Source organism: Moschus berezovskii, chromosome 6 (genome assembly GCF_049115385.1).
Source record: "Moschus berezovskii isolate FMDL1 chromosome 6, NW_MosBer_1.0, whole genome shotgun sequence".
Lineage (NCBI taxonomy): Eukaryota > Metazoa > Chordata > Mammalia > Artiodactyla > Moschidae > Moschus > Moschus berezovskii.
In genome coordinates this window covers 74315771-74335371 of record NC_142465.1, presented here as the reverse complement: position 1 = coordinate 74335371, position 19601 = coordinate 74315771, and the positions used below count along the sequence as shown (strand labels likewise).

The 19601-nt window shown below is 46.7% G+C and overlaps 1 protein-coding gene across 2 annotated transcripts in view; it reads left to right on the top strand.

Annotated features, from left to right (window-relative positions):
• NUAK1 (NUAK family kinase 1) overlaps nt 1–19601 on the top strand; it is a 77233-nt gene that overhangs the window by 15351 nt on the left and 42281 nt on the right. The window contains exons 1-2 of one of the 2 annotated variants that reach the window (XM_055394511.2): nt 10425–11530; nt 17749–17869. In XM_055394511.2, the coding sequence (XP_055250486.1) occupies nt 17797–17869 (73 nt within the window). In that variant the 5' untranslated portion in view covers nt 10425–11530; nt 17749–17796. Of the gene's footprint in view, nt 1–10424; nt 11531–17748; nt 17870–19601 lie in introns of those variants that run through there. The other variant, XM_055394510.2, reaches the window with a different exon arrangement.

The following is a 19601-nucleotide window of genomic DNA, read 5'->3' as shown; positions in this document are numbered from 1 at the left end:
GCCCACAGGAGACGCGGGTTTGATCCCTGTGTCGGGAAGATTCCCTAGAGGAGGGCATGGCAAGCCACTCTAGTATTCTTTGTCTGGAGAATCCCTTGGACAGAGGAGCCTAGCAGGCTATAGTTCATAGGGTCGCACAGAGTCAGACATGACTGGAGTGACTTAGCACACAAGCCTGTTTCACCCAGTAGGGGTTCTGAGTGTGAGTATTTTGTGTGTGTGATGGGAGGGATTCAACATAAGGAACGATGTGCCCTTTTCCCCCACCTAGCAAGACAGGAAACCCCTTAGAGTTGAGAGACGCCAGAACTCTTGACCCTCTTGGGAGAACCTTGAAAAAAGGAGAATAAAGTGAGGTTGGTAGGATAATCACCCACCATAAGTGTTTCCATACATCATTCCATTTCACAGAGACTCTGTCGTGAAGTGACCATTTTCCTTACTTTGCGGTTAGAGAAATTGATCCTCAGAAAGGGTAACTCATCTGCTCAAGGAAGCAGGGTGGCACCTGAGTTAAAGACTCAGGCACATCTGACCCCACTGTGGGCTCTTCCCCCTACACTACGGGTTCTCCATCCTGCTGGGCATTAGAATAGCCTAGGACCCTTTTAGAAGCTCTTGAGGATGGGCCCCAGGCAGCACCATTTTTGAACAGATGCCTCAGTGCATAGCTGAGTCCATGGTGGAGCCTGTTGACGACAGGGACCCTAAGGTCTGCACTCCTGAAGGTGTCCCCTCTGTACCTGGTCACCCTAGGACCTTGCCTGCAACAAGGCAAGGCCCCTCCCCTGTGTGCCCTCCTTCCTCCAGGGAGGGCTGGCGTGGCCTAAGCCATCCCACTGGACCTGAGCCGAGGACCTTTTGCTCCGTTGCATCAGAGGCTGCCCGTAAATTGGCAGCTGGCTTATTTTCTTTTTAGGCTTCAATTGTAGCGACCTTTGTGCGTCTGTTTATTTCAGGGAAATAATTCCATCCTGCAAAATCGATTCCCTGAGTGCTACAGAAGTACATTTGGAGGGACTTCTTTTACTGGGGTGACCCGAATTGTCCCCTTTCAAAAGAGGCTACAGCTGTTCCTTGTCTCCCAACCCCCGTCTCCCTTTGCCCTCTGACACCATCCTCTCAACCTCATATTTGGAAGGTTTTGCTGCAGGATTTTTACTCACACACACTTCTGCATATGGCCTATTTGTTAATAATTTAAAAAGCAGTTTTGTAGCACGTACTGTATGTTGGACAGTATTGGGCATTTTTTATACATTGTCTCATTGCATTTTGTCTTTTCTTGGCAGTGATGAGTGTAAACACTTCTGAAATCTGGGGATCTTTATCCTTGAGTGGAGGAAGTTACAATTGTAGCCTTGTTTGCTGTTGTGTTTTGGAGGATGAGGAGAGGGGGCTTCCCTGGTAGCTCAGTTGGCAAAGAATCTACCTGCAATGTAGGAGACCCCTGTTCGATTCTTAGGTTGGGAAGATCCGCTAGAGAAGGGTTAGGCTTCCCGCTCCAGTATTCTTGGGCGTCCCTGGTGGTTCAGATGGTATAGAATCTGCCTGCAATGCAGGAAACCTGGGTTCAGTCTCTAAGTTGGGAAGATCCCCTGGAGAAGGGAATGGCTACCTGCTCCAATATTCTTGCCTGGAGAATCCCATGGACAGAGGAGCCTGGCAGGCTGCAGTCCATGGGGTCACAAAGAGTTGGACGTGATTGAGTGACTTTCCCTCTTCACTTGCACACACTGGGGGGATGAGGTGTCCCATGGACTATGGAAGCTGCCATATTGGGGCAGTTGGCTTGGCTGGGATGGTGGTCGGTCGTTGGTTGATTGAACAGAGGAGGGCGGGAAAAGCAGAAAGCAGCCCAGCAGTCCCTAGGATTCAACCTGCCATGAGTCCCAATCAAGAAAGTGGAGAATTCTTATTAGTCTGATGCATTGGTCAAATGGAAATACTAAAAAGTTATAATAGAGAGCTCCATATATAGTATATTAAAAAGCAGAGACATTACTTTGCCAACAAAGGTCCGTCTAGTCAAGGCTATGGTTTTTCCCGTGGTCATGTATGGATGTGAGAGTTGGACTGTGAAGAAAGCTGATCGCCGAAGAATTGATGCTTTTGAACTGTGGTGCTGGAGAAGACTCTTGAGAGTCCCTTGTATGGCAAGGAGATCCAACCAGTCCATTCTAAAGGAGATCAAGGACTGATGCTAAAGCTGAAGCTGCAATACTTTGGCCACCTCATGCGACGAGTTGACTCACTGGAAAAGACTCTGATGCTGGGAAAGGTTGGGGGCGGGAGGAGAAGGGGACGACAGGGAATGAGATGGCTGGATGGCATCACTGACTCTGTGGACATGAGTTTGAGTGAACTCCGGGAGTTGGTGATGATCAGGGAGGCCTGGCGTGCTGTGATTCATGGGGTCGCAAAGAGTCGGACACGACTGAGAGACTGAACTGAACTGAACTGATATATATTTTTTCAGGTAATTGAAACTCGTCCATGTACAAGCCAATCTTTAAAAAAAATTGTAGCCGTTTCTTAAGGAAATCTTTCTCAAGATGTACACTTCCTTCCTTCTTAAAACAAAGTACCTCAAAGGTAGTTGAGCATTTTCTCGATGTCTTTGGGGGAACTTCTAGACTGTTCTCGGTACCGTATTTTGGCGTTACCATGCCTCCTATTCCTAGTTTCTCAGTCTGCTCCTTCATCAGCTTCCATGACTTTTTGTGACTCTTTTACATGATAACGTTTTTCTTTCGCTTCTAGCAAACATAATGCGTGCTCGGTAACTGAAAACTCACAAGGCATAGAAAAGTTAAAGATGAAAAGTAAAGCTAGTTGTCCTGTCTTGATCCATCAGTGAGGCTGTCTGTAGTGGCTTCCTGGTTTTATGTTCCCACTTCCTGACAGATTTGCTGTGACGAGCTTGTTAGAACTGTGTTAGCAGGAAGACATTGGGCGACCATATTCAGGGGCTCAGTGGATAGATTCTAGGTCATTTCTTGGGGTGGCTTTTCTAAGAGTTTATTTCCCTTTCTCATACAATCTTCAGAGATGAATGGGCCACGAATCTAGAAATGAATCTAGAAATGAACCTAGAGTCTAGAATCATGACAGTGCATCTAGAAAAGTACTGTTTTCTCATGTAATGGAATGAGCCATTTTGGGGGGGTTGGGCCAGCCAGACCCACTCAGTTTAGTGTGTGGGTGAGCTAGTTCTCTTGATTCAGGGTCCACTGCATTATCCATGTTGTTCACATTTTGCCTGTGTTCCAGGTGTGGGTTAAGGGATTAATGACTGGAATATTTGGAAAACTAAAACCAGGAGAAAACCCACCTCATTCACCTAGGTTGCTCAAGTGACAGATTTTTTTAACTTCTGAAGGAGTAGGAAGCAGGATGCAGGGCTTTCCTGGTGGCTCAGTGATACAGAATCAGCTTGCCAATGCAGGAGACAGATTCGATTCCTGGCCTGGGAGGATCCCACATGCTGCGGAGCAACTAAACGCGTGCGCCACAGCTGTCGAGTCTGTGCTGTAGAGCCGGGGAACCACAGTTGCTGAAGCTTGCGTGCCCTAGAACCTGTGCTCCAGCCAAAGGGAAGCCACTGCAATGAGAAACCTGCATACTGCCACTAGAGAGTAGCCTGGGCTTGCCGCAACTAAAGCCTGCATGGCCACGAAGACCCTGCACGGCCACGAAGCCCCCCAGCACAGCCAAAAATAAATAAATAAAATTAATTTAAAAAAGAGAAGCAGGATGCAGCCTCCTCTTCAGCATGCCAGACCTACTGTCATTTTGAACATCAGTCTTAGATTAACACCGAGATGGACGCAGAAACACACTTGAAAGCAACTCGCATCAGTCTCTGTACATAGCTTACATTTTATGACCTGCTTAGAGATGCAGGGCACATAAATCTCAGGAAGGATGGTCTTATTTACTTGTTCGTGTTTTCTGCAGATGGGGCGCTTGCATCAGAGCCCGGCTGGCCTCAGATGTCGGCTCCAGGATATTTTAGCTGAACTGTATGAGTCCATTAAACAAATGTAAGAGTTTTGGGGCAAGGAGGGCTGTGTCTCAAACCAAATGTTTTACATGGAGAACATCTGGGGAATATTGGTATTTGTGTGTACAGTACATCAGAAAGCAGCTTGGCGGGCTTCAGCTGGGATGTTTCTGGCCTGTGGTTGCTGGATTTGACAGTTTTGTTGTAAGGGAATGGTTCTTATGAAGTGTTACCATAAAGGCAAGGCTTGGTCCAGAAAGGGGTGTCCTCGTTTAGCCGTGCACTCAAATTTCTCTGATTAGCTCTCTGGCCAGATCGCCCACGGGGAATAGTTCTATATCTGAGCTAGTTTTCCCCCAAGGTTTCAATGACAGAAAAAGGAAGGATCGCAGTGCCAGGACTTGGGGTGTTTCTTCTTTTCCCTGTGGTTCCATTTGATGACACTTGGAAACAGTTATGTCTCAGGTAGTATTGGGTGCACAGTTTAGGTACCTCGGTTGAACTTGGGATGTTACATTGATGACCTGCAGGGACTTGGGGCACTCCTTTCCCCAGTATGTTTCCTTCTTCTGCAAAATAAGTAGCCTGCCTTATGGGTTGTAGAGAGTGCAAAATAAAGTGGATGCCATTGTATACATGGCAGTTGTTGTTTAGTTGCTAAGGCACGTCCGACTTTTTGTGACCCCATGGATTGTGTAGCCCACTAAGCCTTCTCTGTCCATTCGATTATCCTGGCAAGAATGCTGCGGGGAGGGGAGCACAATTCAGTTTATAACAACTGTAAATATTTTATAGGGGCTTCCCAGGTGGCACAGTGGTAAGGAATCCCCTGCCAATGCAGGAGACTCAGGTTCGATCCCTAGATTGGGGAGATCCCCTAAAGTAGGAAATAGCAACCCACTGCAGTATTCTTGCTTGGAAAATTCCATGGACAGGGGAGCCCGGTGGGTTACAGTCCATGGGGTGGCAAAGACTTGGACACGACTGAGCCCACACATATTTTATAGGGGTGAACATCATTTGGCAGAGAATATAGTTGGACTTCCTATACCTCTTTTGCAAGATAGATCAAAATGACTTGACTGGACCCCCCGTCAGTCAGAAAAAAGAGGGCAAAACTTCATAATAATTTACTCTGACTTTATTGGGGCGTGAGAGGAAATTGTTGTAAAAATTAACCTTCCTGGGTCCTGATGATGGTATTTTGACTAGTACCAGTCAAGTGAAGTAGTCAGAGGTCCATCTTACACTGGAGGGGATGGAGAGTAAGGCTCACGAAAAGAGTGCTTGTAAGGGAACAGGGGAGGGTCTCTGTTGGGGATGGGAAAATTCATACTCTGATCTTAGTGGGACTCATTTCTGTGTTTAGGAGCAAGAGTGAGACTCAGGGGTGGAGACGGGGAGTGAGGCAGGGAAGGACTTCTCAGGAGGCCCTGCCTCTGCACACAGACACCAGTTTCTGCCTGTTACCTCACAAAAGACCTTTGCCAGGGACTCAGAGTCCTAGAAAGAGCATCTCCTTGGCCAAACCCTGGGTCACATGTCTACTCATTGGCACAGGGAACGTGAAGCTTCTCGTCTGGTAGTCTCTATAAACTGTATCCAGTGGGGTAGGGGTGACCCCCAGTGCAAAGTCAGGGTGCTTCTACTAGTAGAAGGATGAACAGGTGCAGGGTAGGACGAAGCCCACCTGTTCTTTGCCCTCTCTGGAGAATTACAAGCAACTGGAAGGGTAGGTCCATGATCTGCTGGACCTTGATCAGTGCCTTATCCAGAGCAGATTTCCCAGAATTGCTTGCTGGAGAATTGACTCGTTGTTGCATCATTTTAGGGATGCACTTCCCAGACCCTCCTGTCTGATTCTGCCTTTTGCTCAGCTGTGTTTACTGATCCCACAGAGAACAGCAAGGAACAGCAGTGGTTGTGTTTTTGAAGATGAAATGATTTAAATTAAAAAAAAAAAAAGACTTAGGGTGGGGACAAGGCAGTGCAATGTGGCTTTGGTGGGACCTGCATCTCCAGAGACTCTGATTCAGCTCCCTCTCTCTCTTTTTTTTTTTCTCTAAACATGCACTAAATGCCAGGCCCTGTGCTCCTTGCTTTGTCAGTGTTGGTACCGAATTTCAGAATGTGGTCTTTGGGTTTAGTGAGACCCAGCTCTCCTATTCATTTGTTGTGTGCCCTAGGGCAAGTTATTCACCTCCCTCAGACTCAGTTTAAATTCATCAAGCAAGCAGAAAGAATGTTTTAGCAAGAATTTAATGAGTGAGCCAGCGATGGAGAGGTTTAACAGAGTGGTGCCCAGTGCTTGGAGCACAATAAGGGCTTGATAACTGGTGATTATTATGATTACCATTAGCTGTTGTTGTGAATTCTCTTCCAGCCCTTCTGGAGTGGGCACTATTACCACTCGATTTTAAAGACGAGGAATTTTAGGCTCAATTATTTGGGGATAAGTAGGGATTTGACACTTGAGAGTTCAGCAAGTTCAGAGAGGACTCAGTGAGAGGAAGCTGGGGGCTAGGCTGGGTGGAATAAGATGCCCTGTTATTGTTTTAGGGTTTTATAAAGGTCTTTTTGATAAGCGGGGGGTCATTTCAGCCACATCTTTTTGGCATATACAAAACACCAGTCACCTGCTAGGCACTGGAGACATTGCAGTGAATAAAAGAGAAATGGTCTTTGTGTGAGTGAAACCTACAAGTAATGGTGAGTGAGGTTATGAAAGGGGACCTGTGTATGTGTCGTAGGGGCTCATCGCAGGGGGTGGATGTGGAGGAGGTGGTCAGCTGGAGAAGTTAGTTGCAGACAATAGGGCATGGAGGGATCCGGGCAGAAGAAATGACAAGCACAAATGTCCAGGGGCATGGACACACCCAGACTGCTCCCTGAGTCCCAGTGAAGACCAACAGACCCTGCCCCAGTGTCCCCAAGGGTGGGAGTTGAGTGATGGGTGTTGGGTGAGGGTCACGGAGGCAACCGGCCTGATGTAGTGGTGGACACAAGCGGCTGAGCTTGCTCCTTGAGAGTCGGGCTGTCAGTGCTGGGTGGGGTCTGTGTGTTTGTAGCCGGAGGTCCCGCTGTGACAGCATCCCTGGCAGGATGGTAGGGCGGTAATGAGGGAGCTGACAAGCATCCAGATGGGTTGTGGGGTGTGTGTGGGGGGCTGTGGAGTAGGGACCAGCCTGTGAACTCTGGCTAATGGACACTGAGAGCCACTGAGAGCTTCCTCCAAAAGTAGCTGCTACTTCTGGAGAGGCGATGAATGAGGCCTCTGGGGGGCCCGACTGCAGCCCGTCCTCTTGCTTCTTCCTGTCTGCTCTGTCTGCGTACCCTAATTGCCATACGTCCCTTTTCAGACTAAGAGGGATTGAGTCAGGATAAAAATAATTTCTGAAGACGCCCTTCTTTCACTTGTCTGTAAAATCACCTGTGGAAAAAATGTAAAACTTAAAGCCTTGCCCTTTCATTTGTGTGTGTGTGTGTGTTATGTGTATCCTACCATCTTATGACATTAAGAATTTCTTTTCTTTCTTCTCTTCACCTGGATCAGCCAAACTCAATTAGCTAATTTCCTCTCCCTTTGGAAAACTCATGTTGTTTCTTAGGTCTTTTGTGTCCCTTTTTCATTGGTTCCCGAGGTCAGTGATCCAGTGGGAGTCTGAAGTTAATATTTAAAAGAAATGTTTTCAGTGAATTAAGAAAAAATGGGATAAGAACCTCCCAGGTATGCCTACTCATGTGTGATATCAAACCAGGTTTCAGGAATTGGAACAAGATTTGGACTGAGTTGGACTGAAAACAGCGTCCCTAGCATGTCTGTGTGAGGACAGCTCCCTGGATCAAATGGAATGAAATCATACATCGTGCTGTGAAACAGATCCTAATTTGCCAGCACGCTTACGAGTGGCTGTCACTGCCCTCCCATCTCAATTTATTAATAATAGGAACTTTGTTGTGCTGGGGCCTGCTTTACATGTAAATGTTAATTTAAACCCCTTTAAAAACTTTTATTTTTAATTGGAGGATAATTGATTTACAATGTTGTGTTGGTTTTTTGCCATACAACATGAATCAGCCATATTTATACATAGGTCCCCTCCTTCTTAAACCTTCCCACCCCCCACCCCATCCCGCCGCTCTAGGTTGTCACAGAGCACTGTACTGAGCTCCCTAGGTTATACAGCAACTTCCCTCTGGTTCTCTGTTTTACATATGGTAATATACATGTTTCAGTGCTCTTCTCTCATTAGTCCCGCCCTCTCCTTTCCCACTGTGTCCAGAAGTCTGTTCTCTATGTGTCTGTATTCCTGCCCCGCAAATAGGTTCATCAGTATAATTTTTTCTAGATTCCATGTATATGCATTAATATATGATATTTTGGGGGCAGTTTCATTTCTGAAGCTAGCTGTGATTTGGAATTTGTTAGGAATCCTCACCCTCGGTGTGTTATATCCCAGGCTAGAGAGGAACTGAGGACCCTTGTTGCCGTTCCAGTGCTGCTGCTAACTTTGTGAACTTGGGTCAGTACTTTAAACTCCCTGGGACTCAGTTTCCTCATCTGTGAAACAAGGGGGTGGCATAGAACATTCTGGGGTCCTTGCAGCTCAGACGTCTGCTGGCAGTAATGATACCGGCTACGCCTTCTCACCCTTCATCACGTACAAGATCTGATCTGATCTGATCCCTACAGCCACCTTGGGGGGTTGGTGCTCTGTCACCTCCCTTACAGATGAGGTAACTGAGACTGTGACATGCTGGCCCGAGGACCTCCCTGTGAAGGGGGGGCTCCTGGGCCACGTTCCTGTGACTGATGACAGGGCCGAGGGGCTGAGGCTGGCTTTCTTAGCAGGGCTGCTGGCTGGGGCTCTGCTGGGCTTGGAGCTGGATGAATCAGAGTTGCACAACCCTAAGCTTATTCAAACTGTGGTGTAAACAGTGTCAGAGTGATCAGATGCTACTGCTTGAGGCTGTCCAACTTAGAAGTAACCTCAGCCCTCTGGTCTAGTCTGTCCTCTCCCCAGAAGATTGAAACCTGGAGCAAGAGCTGCTGCCCTTTAGATTTCCAAGTTAATGTTGTATTTTATTTCTGACTTGCTGTGGCTTCTCACTTTCAGGAACGTGTGAGTCCCCAGATAAACCCTGTGATTGCAGCCTTGCATTTTCAGTCTTTTTGTGACTCTGGTGTTGCCTTTGTGGCATCTCTTCTGCTACCAGAAGCCCTTTCCTGCAAGGAGCCCTGGGGTTGTTTCTTAGAGATTTCCAGCAGATCCCAGTAAGAGGGGGTTCCTCACAGCCCCAGCCAGACAGACCTTCTCTCCAGAGCAGGCAGGACTAGGGGCGGGGCTCCAGAGCTCATTTGCTCTTTCTTCCTTGGGACACATTCACTTTGACCTAGTGTGGGAGCTCCAGGTGGCCTGCAGATCCTTAAGTAACCCATGAGCAGCCATTGTCCGTGGTCTCTGGGCATCCACAGGCCTGCCTTGGGTTAGTACGGGCCCCAGATGTCCAGATGACCCAGATGTCCTCTGGGAACAAACCTTCCTTTTCCCAGGGGCAAATTCATTCAGGTCACTGAGTCTCCTCAAGGAAGTAACTTACTTTAAATTCCTTTCTTTATAGATAGGCAGTTCATGAATTTCTCTGAATTATCTAGCTTTTAAAATTATCTAGTTTTTTGGCTGCAGGGTATTTTTTTTTTTTTTTTGACTCAGTTCAGTTCAGTTCAGTCGCTCAGTCGTGTCTGACTCTTTGCGACCCCATGAATCACAGCACGCCAGGCCTCCCTGTCCATCACCAACTCCCGGAGTTCACTCAAACTCATGTCCATCGAGTCGGTGATGCCATCCAGCCATCTCATTCTCTGTTGTCCCCGTCTCCTCCCACCCCCAATCCCTCCCAGCATCAGAGTCTTTTCCAGTGAGTCAACTTGTCGCATGAGGTGGCCAAAGTATTGGAGTTTCAGCTTTAGCATCAGTCCTTCCAATGAACACCCAGGATTGATCTCCTTTAGAATGGACTGGTTGGATCTTCTTGCAGTCCAAGGGACTTGCAAGAGTCTTCTCCAGCACCACAGTTCAAAAGCATCAATTCTTTGGTGATCACCTTTCTTCACAGTCCAACTCTCACATCCATACATGACAAGCTCTATTTAATTCATTTTTATGTATTTATTTTTTATTTTTGGGTGTACCATTTTTATTTTAGTTCTCTGTGTGTATGTGGTTGGTTGTGTCTGACTCTTTGTGGCGCTGTAGACCATAGCCCGCCAGGCTCCTCTGTCCATGGGATTATCCAGGCAAGAATAGTGGAGTGGGTTGCCATTTCCTACTCCAGGGGATCTTCCTGACCCAGGGATCAAACCTATGTCTCATGCGTCTCCTGATTGCAGCTAGATTCTTTGCCACTGCGCCACCTGGGAAGCCCTATAGTTCCCTGAGCAGGGATCAAACCCGTGCTCCCCACTTTAGGAGGGTGGGATCTTAACCACTGGATTAGCAGGGAAGTCCCCTGCATAGTTTAGGTTATGGAATGAGTGCCCTTCTAGCCACACTGATTGTGGTTTAAGGTGGTGGGTCTCAGACATCACTGTTGTAGGATCAGCTGGGTGCCTACAGCTTGCCCTCATGCTTGAATTCAGTAGGTCTTGCGTGGGCCCTGGAGTTTGCATTTGAACAATCAGCGTCCCCTTTCCTCCCCACTAAGGGATCTGATGCGGGTGGTGTGCCGACCAGCCTTTGGCAAAGTGCAGTCCGCTGGAATCTAACTGTGCACTGGGGGCGGGCTTGTGGCTTGCTTTGGCATCGCTTCTGGCACTAACTTTCCATTGGTGGCTCTTTTGGTTTCTACCTGGTCAGCCCTGGCCACTATCTCCTGTTTACAAACCTCAGTGCCATACAGGGAGTGTAAATCTGCCCTCAGTTTCTTAGTCATTAATTCCACTCCCCTTGCAGCATCGCCACGTGTAATGAGGACATGCCCCACTCAACCCTTGAAGGGGCGGGCATGGAACCAGGGATGGCTATACAAGTAGATAGAAACGTCCCCGGGCCCTCTGAGGTTCTCCTAGGTGGGCCCTGGCCTGGTCAGATCAAAGTCTGGTTTGCCATTTTAGTTCTGGAGATAGAACACATTTTTCATGGCAGGAGAAAAAAAAAAATCAGTGTCATCTGAGGAAACAGCATCTTTTATGGGGAATTTTGATAAATTGAAGATTAAGAGCCGATTTACTTAGGATTATATTTTCATAACCTCTTGTACAATTAAAGGGCTGGTGGCAGCAAATGGTAGGATGCTTTTCTTTGAAGAAGAAGCTCTTTCTTACACATGCCGTGCTCCCTGGCATCAGGATGCTTCTCCTTGGAGCCTGTTGATACAACTCTTGGCTTCCAACCCGCTTCTGTCTGAAAAAACATCCATGTATCGACATGAATCAACAGGCCAGAGAGGAAGAGGCCCACAGGCCCTGCGGCGGAGCTGGCTTGAGTCCCTGCGGGGCTGGTTGCATCACGGCAGCTTGCAGGAGTGAGTGTTGTCTTGAGTTGGCCGGACTCCTCACAAAATGCTGGGGGTCATTTAATGAATCAGGGGCTTTGGCTAGAAGGTGGCCTCCTGGCTGGCATCACCATGGTCACGACTGGGCATAGCCTTTCTGAATGGGAGCTCTTTGGTGATCCTGGGGAACTTTGGACCCATGGGTCCCACGAGGAGCTGTGCCTGGCCTTGAACTCTGACCATCAAGCCAGACCAGGGCAAGAACCCCCACCTCTGCTGGCCTCCAACTTAACTTGGCTAACCATTCCCACTGCTAGTGGCCTCTGGGCCCCTTGGTAAGAAAAGATCCCGCAAGCTACCTCTGACGCAGTGCCCTGCAGCTCCTGTGGAATGTGGCCGGGTATGAGATCATACCTATGAATGGCAGGGAAGTGGGCAGCTCCCGTTGCTGGAGCAGAACTCAAACTTGTTCTCACTAAGTGAGACTAATGCCATATTTATGGCCCCATTTCTTCCCTGCTGCTTGGTCCCCCAGTCCTACCTCCCTAGGAACTCACATGGGACCCCATACAAAAACTTCATCTGCTTGGAGGATGCTCATCACACTGGGCTTTAGAGATTCTTTGGGATCTTCGGAGAAATTCTCTCACCTGCTGTGTTTGCTGTCCACCTCAACTTTATCCATAACCTCAAGAATCAGCAGCTTCTGGGCTCAGCCAGCCTGAGTTCAAATCTTTGCTCCGTCTTTTACAGGCTGTGGAATTATAGGCAATATTTATCTTCTCGGTGACTTGGTGGCTTTGTACAGTGGGGATTAGGATCGTAGTTAGGATTAAATGAGATGTGGTCCATTGGCATCTGGTTAACACATTATAAATATTAGCTGTTGTTGTTATTAAGAATATTGCTAATGCTTTAAGAATGTTGGTAATGTTAAGGCTCAAGACAGAGCATTAAGACCTTGCTCCTCAAAGTGTGGTCCCTGGGCTGATATCACTGGCTCATTACCTGAGAGCTTGCTAGAAATCCAGAATCCCAGGCTCCATCTTAGACCTTTGGATTAAAAATCTTCGTTTTTGATGTGAAACCCAAGACCCCTTCGACAGACACTGTTCTAGAACCCTCGCTTCAGACTGACATGTGTCAATCAATGAACATCATGGGAGGAGGCTGTGGAGGGAGCAGGCTAGTGATTCTCTTAGTTAGAGGCTCAAAAATGCAGTCTGCCTGGGATTTACCCCGCTCTTCAAAGCAGGCCAGGAAGATGGCTGGCTGCCCTGCTCTTTGTAGGCAGGCAGGCTGGATATAAATTTTCACCTATTCTTGCCTCAGTACAAATGTGGGGAAGGGGAGGATGTGTGTGGGAGGAATCGGCAGGGGGAAGTCTATATGATGATATATTGTGGGCTTGTCACGCCTCTAAATGTGGCCTAAGACCCTGTATCACTGCACTGTCCTGACAGCCCTTGTTATAGTCACGGCCATTCAGTGAACACCTGAGTACCAGTCACTTTACTTTCATTATTTCCCCTCTTTACAACAGCGCCAAGAGTCAGGACTTGCTGACTCCATTTTACAGATGAGGAAACTGAGACCTGTGAGGTTTGGGTTCACCTGAGGTCACCCAGTCAGCAAAAGCCTGAACTTTCATCATACTGCTTTGCTCTGCATAGCTCTGCCTACATCCCTGAGCTCTTAACATTCACAATAGCCACTGTGGAAAAGTGGCTGCAGAGCAGGTGGTTTTGGGGGCTTATTCAAAAAAGAAAAAACGAACGCTGCAGAAGAGAAGGCTGTTACATTAAACAAGGGATCAGAGTTGGCTGGGCTGCTTGCCTCTTAAACAGGCAGGCACCGTGGGGCCGAATTTGCAGGTCCACAGCCGTAAGGTTTAATCATTAAACGATAGGGTGGCCTTATTTAAAAGCAGACCGTTTTATAAGGCACACGGTGCAGTCTAGACTTGGGAACACTTAGGAAAGGGGCCGGGCTGTGTGTTGGGCCCAAACACCTGGGTTCCCAGCTTCAGTGAAATCTCTCCAACTCCTGCGGGGACAAACTGAACCTTTTTTTTTTTAAGGGTTTATGATTTCAGACGTTTGGCAGTCTTTTCCTGCTGGGCCCTTTCCTTCTGTTTCTTTGTAGACATGGGTGTGTGTGTTAGTTGCTCAGTTGTGTCCTACTGTTTACAACCCCGTGGACTGTAGTCCATCAGGCTCTTCTCTCTGTCCATGGGATTCTCCAGGCAAGAATACTGGAGTGAGATGCCATTTCCTACTCTCGGGGATCTTCCTGACCCAGGGATCAAACCCGCATCTCCCGCATTGCAGGCAGATTCTTTACCGTTTGAGCCACCTGGGAGATATGGGTAAGGGTTGAGGAAAACTGGAGAGGAGGTTTGCCCCATAACATCGTGTATCTGTGGGTCTCTTTGCTAGCCTTTGGCCATGACGGTAATCATGTAATTACTTGTGTGATTTTTGCCTATTGCCCTTGTCCTCTCATCCCCCGCTCCCCAAGGGCTGGGGCAGAATCACTTTGCATCACGACATCTCAGCACTGTGCTTGGTCCCAGGTGGGCACTCAAAAGGATTAAGTCCACAAACAGTCAAAATCCAGAAAGGCTCAAGTGGATGCCATGAGTCAGACTTCTGTCTCTAAAGTGGGAATGTTTGATTCCCATGTTCGCCTGGCAGCCACTGGAAGAAGGAAGGGGAAAACGGCCCTGAGGCTGTGTTCTGGATTCCAGTTGTTCCTCCTCCTATCTGGTCTCAGACTCAGGAGCCATGATGCTCCTGTGAACCCAGCTGCTCTGAGCTTCTGGATGTTTCTGCTGACGGTACAATTTAAAGACCCAGGAGAGAAATTCTCGTTCACTTAATGTTCTGTGAGAACAAAGAGGGGTCCCCATTCCCTAGACCTTCTCCTGCTGCTCCATGAGGAAGCAGGGGGAATTAAGTTTGTTCCCAGCATGGAGGGTAAGGAAGGAAGGCTCTATTTATGGGGCGTTCTCTCTGCCTTAAACATTCCCTGAGCCCTTATCCTGGGCCAGGCGTGTTCTGAGCCATTTATTTAATCTTCATAAGGACCTGTGAGACAGGTGCTGTATTTTCCTGCCTGACAGATGAAGAAATAAGAGCACAGAGAGGTTTTGCCACCTGCTCCAGGTCACACAGCTGGCACGTGGTTTCAGCCTGGACTCAAAGCCAGGTTCATAACCCATCCTGCCACAGTGCTTCACCGTGTGCCTCCCTCTGTTTATATCCTTCCACTCCACAAAGGAGGCACTACGTTACATTACAGGAGCGGCATTTATGAGCTCATTCGCCTCTTTAAACAACTCTTCAAAAACGTGACAACCATTCTGAGCTCTCTGGGTTTCCTCTGGAAACATCTTGGTAGTTGGATTTGGCTTCTGGCTGAATATGCAGCAGGCCAATTTCAGATTGTGCAGGAAGGGAGTGAAATGGGTAGGGGAGGAGTGGCCTAAGCAGCTGGAGGGTCAGGGAAGGTCTCCCTAAGGGACCATGGAGCTGAAGCCTGAATGTTAAGGATGTAAAGAACCACGGTCTGACGTCTATACCATATATTAAATGCCTCTTGAATGCCTCCTATTATTCTTATCCTTATTGCTCTCATGGTTGGCCAGTACTTGGATCTGTGACCTTGGGTGAGTCATCACACTGCTCTTGGGAGTTGAACTGAATGTCTTCCCTCTGTCCTTGACAGTTGCACGGTTCTAAGTGATTTCTAGCGTTTGTCTCCCACTGTGCCTTTGACATAGGGGCAGAATGAGCCCTCTTTTGCACTTTCAATAGAAGATTCATTGTCAGATGAGGGAAGCTTTTGCAGAGGGACAGCCACCATGGCTGTTAACATATATGGAGCCCTTTTAGTTTTCTCAGTGCTGGAGTGGGGTTTGCTTAGAATGCAGGCACTTTCCTTTCCACACTGGGCTGGAAGCATCAGCCTGGCAGATATGCCATGGGACCGTTGGCCTCTCACTGGACTGTTGGGGAGATTGACAGGTGGGATTATTTTCTTACCCTGAGAATGTCACTACCCTCGCCTGCCCCTGAATGGTGAAATAATTTGTTTCTATTGTCATTTGACAATAGGACCTCCTCAAGGCCAAGTTCAGCCTGTTCCATAATCACAGGGGTGGTTTCTCCCCTCAGCCCATCTTTAGTTCATAGAGGAATGCAGGAGTTGGTCCAAGAGCCACCCACATCCTCCCTGGCCTGCGTGTGTTCACTGTCGGCTTCCTCCAGAGCAGGCTCCCAGGATTGCAGGCCCCGCTCAGATAAAATAAAGCCTTCCAGTCATGTCTTTACATTTGACGTAAGCAAAGGCAGGATTTTCTTGCTGTGTCCTGAATGGGGCTGAGGTGAGGGCCCGGGTGAGCTGGGGGGCCTGATATCCTGGTGAAAGGGGGCCTTGAAGTTCATTCATCTCTGTGCGGCCTCTTTGTCTCCAGTCATGTGGTCCACCCACAGTGCAGGGCAGATGCTGCTTGCCCCTGGGTTTACAGCAAGGCATCATGTATATTTCTCCTCTGCTTTCCCCATTCCTCGATTGCCCACATAGGTAGGATGCAAAGAAATCCTAAGCCATCAACCTAACGCTCCTGTCTTGGTGGTGATGTTTGACTGGAATGGTCCCTCCTTTTGTGCTTCAATTCAACTATCACTTCCCTGGTCTGGCTTCTCAGCCATCCAGTAACATCAGCCCTTCCCTGTTCTCCACTCTCCTTCTCCCTTTCCTTCCCTCTCCCTGCCTGCCCATGCTTAGTGTTTTCTCAGGCCTGCCATGCACCCGGCCTGTTGTTAAGCTCTGGAGCTAACAGATCCCCACTTGTGTAGTAATGACACCAATATGAATTTAACGACAACTGGGGAAAGCTCTGCAAGAGAGAAATCCAGGGACCTGCTGGTTGATTTAACCAACACAGCAAAATCAAGAATAATGAGTTTCCTAGTTCTCTTGGACTGGTTGTATTTTATGGAAACATCTCCAAGTCTAGGGCTGCATGGGTATCTGCTGCAAGTCGGAAGTTTCAAATGTTCACAGAGATGGGTGCATTCCTGCGGAGACCGCCCCTACTTGACTCTGAGATAGTCAAGGTGTGACCCTGGGCAGCTGCTAACAAGGACTTTTTCTCCAGAGTGCTTTGTGCCTTTGCGATCCGAGGGGTGGTTTTACTTCCTTTCCTCCAAGAAAGAGTGCTAAGTTGAGGGCTGAGGTCACAAGAGGACCAGTTTGGAGGGAACTATGCAGGCTTTCAGAGCTGGCAGCAAAACCCTTGGCAAGCTTTCCTTCTTACCCATGGATAACCACCTCCCCAAACAAACAAAGTAGTTTTTGCCCCCCTTAGAGCCAGGGAAGATGAAATTATCAACCAGTTTGTTTATGAGCAGAGATTAATCCATTGGCAAACATAGTTTTTCCCAATGAGATTCCCATTGTCATTTAATTAAACAAATTAAAAAAATTTTTTTTTAAATTTCTGTATTTCTTTTGAATCAGTGCTCTGTGTCGTGGCCCTGGGAATTCTCTACAGTTTGGATTTGCAGACGACATTGGCATGGAGCTTTGGGATCAACCGGGGCCAGGCAGGGAGTCTAGCTTTGTTTTCTTGGATTTACTCTGATTTTTTTCTTTAGTAGAGCCTTTTGGTCATATCACGTGCTATCAAAGGTGCCTTAGTGAGAGGAAGGATGTAGGGAGGATTTGGCTTCTGAGCAATTGCATTAGCACAGCACAGGCTAAAGTCTTAAAATGCAAGCTTTAATCAGAGCTGGCCTCCAGACAGGCCGTGCAATAGGCCTTTTCTGTCCATCACTGTGGCAGCTGCCCGGTGGGCCGATTGACGCTAATTTCATCTTTTGGTGTTCGTTACCGGCCTCCTGTGCACCAAGCTCTCCTTTTTTCTTTTTTTTTTTTTCAAAAAGGATCAGGATTCCTAGAGCAAATGAATCTGGCCCCGTTGAAGGAGCCCTTTGCTTTGTGGGGGGAGGGGAGAAAACACCATCCCAAACTGAAGCTGTTAAAACCTGATGTTTTCTGTTGTCTGGAGAAGGGTGTTTTGCTATAAATGAAAGACATGATAGGGGGTATTTCAAAGTTTTGTTTTGGTTATTGTCAGTTCTGCCAACAAGTAACATCTGTATTTATTTTCTAAACTCTCCCAATGGCTGATTTGCATCTGTTTAGTTCTCTGAGTAACATTTCATTTCCTGACTTTATAGGTGGCTATAAAATCCATTCGTAAGGACAAAATTAAGGATGAACAAGACATGGTTCACATCAGACGAGAGATTGAGATCATGTCATCCCTCAACCATCCTCATATCATCAGTATTTATGAAGGTCAGTGATTTTTTTTTCACCCCCGTATCAGTTACCATTTCTCATACCATGGGGCCTGCCAAGATTTTTAGGTAATTGCCCTTCTGGGCAGGAGCCAAGTATTTTTCCTCATGATGCAAAAATAGCGGGGTGTTATCTCTTATTTGGTTACCTTGAATGCAACCAGACACATGTAGCACAGTGTACTTTGGTCATAAAATAGCTCTGACTGGTGCCTTCTTCCATCTTCCCAGTTTCTTGGCAGTTGCTAAGCAACCCACCTTATTGAAAGCCAGTATGTGAGATACCCATGGTTTCTGAAAAATGGCAGTTTTCTGGGTGGCCAAGTAACGGTGGATCTGTTGTAAATGTCATTCCCCAAAGCTGACACTTCAGGGGTGGTGTCATTAGTTACTGAAAGTTAGCCTTTTCGAGTTAGGAATTTCCAACTGGGCCAAGAAATACCAAGAAAGAAGAGGGATCAGTTGGTGTGACAGATATTTTACAAATAGAATTTACATTGTTGGTGTTTGGTGAAAAATGGGGAGGGAAAAAGCTTACATATGTACTCATGCTTCACTTCTGTGGTCCTTCACAGGCAGAAATAAATTTCTCACATTTAAAAAAAAATCCTTTAAAAAATTATAAAAGCGACATGTGTTTATTGCAAAAATGATCAAAATATAACTGTTAAAATTAACATAATTATTAGTTTGATAAATAGCTCTGTATCCATAGTTAGATTTTTATCTACTTCTCTATATATGTATGTGTTTTTTATTCAAAATTAGATCATACTGTTTATACTGGGTTTTAGCTTTATTGTTTTTCATTTTTTATATCATACATCTCTTCCTGTGTGAATAAATATTCCCCTATAAGGACATTTTTAAAAGGCTTTATAATATTCCATTTATGGGCATACCATAATTTATTGGCTCTATCTCCTTTTGTCAAATATATAAATTGTTTCACATTTCTGGTTATAATAAACAGGGCTTTTAATGACTTTCCTTGTAGAACATTTTTACATTCATTTCTGATTATTTTCTTATGAAATAGTCCTAGTCTTGGACTTACTGAGTCAAAACAGTTCTACAGAATATTTTTAATATATGATTCAGAAAAATAAACCTATTTTTAATTTCTGGTCTGTTCATTTTAATTTATACAGTAAGGGCTAAGAGTAAACCAGATGGTAACCCTAAAGTTTTTCTGATATTTCAAATTTTCCTTCTTCTGGTTCCCTGTTGATTTTTGCTATTCCCCCCCACCCCCTGCTATTTCTATTTTTGCTCCTCATCTAGAAGTAAGTGCTGGTAATATCTTTTATCTTGATTTTTCTGAAGCTCATTTTTTGGGGCCCTTGGGGATAGGGTTTTAGGGGAAATTTATATTTATTTAGTCATTTATTCATTCCACAAACATCTCTTGCAGCGAGTCTCTGATTTCAGCCCCTGGACCGGTAGCATCAGCATACATTGGGTTTGTGAGAAATGTAAGAGTCCTAGGGCCTGCTGTAGATATGTCAATGACATATTCTGGGACCGTGGAGACCTAAGCTTAGAAGTTTTCATGGAAGTATATGGTATCCAGGCTGGGCCTTGAAGGGAGTTTTTTCTTGAGGAAGAATTGTATGCCTGTGTGTGTGCTCAGTCATGTCCAACTCTTTGCGACCCCGTGGACTGTAGCCCACCAAGCTCCTTTGTCCATGGCATTCTCCAGGAAAGAACTGGAGTGGGTTCCCATTTCC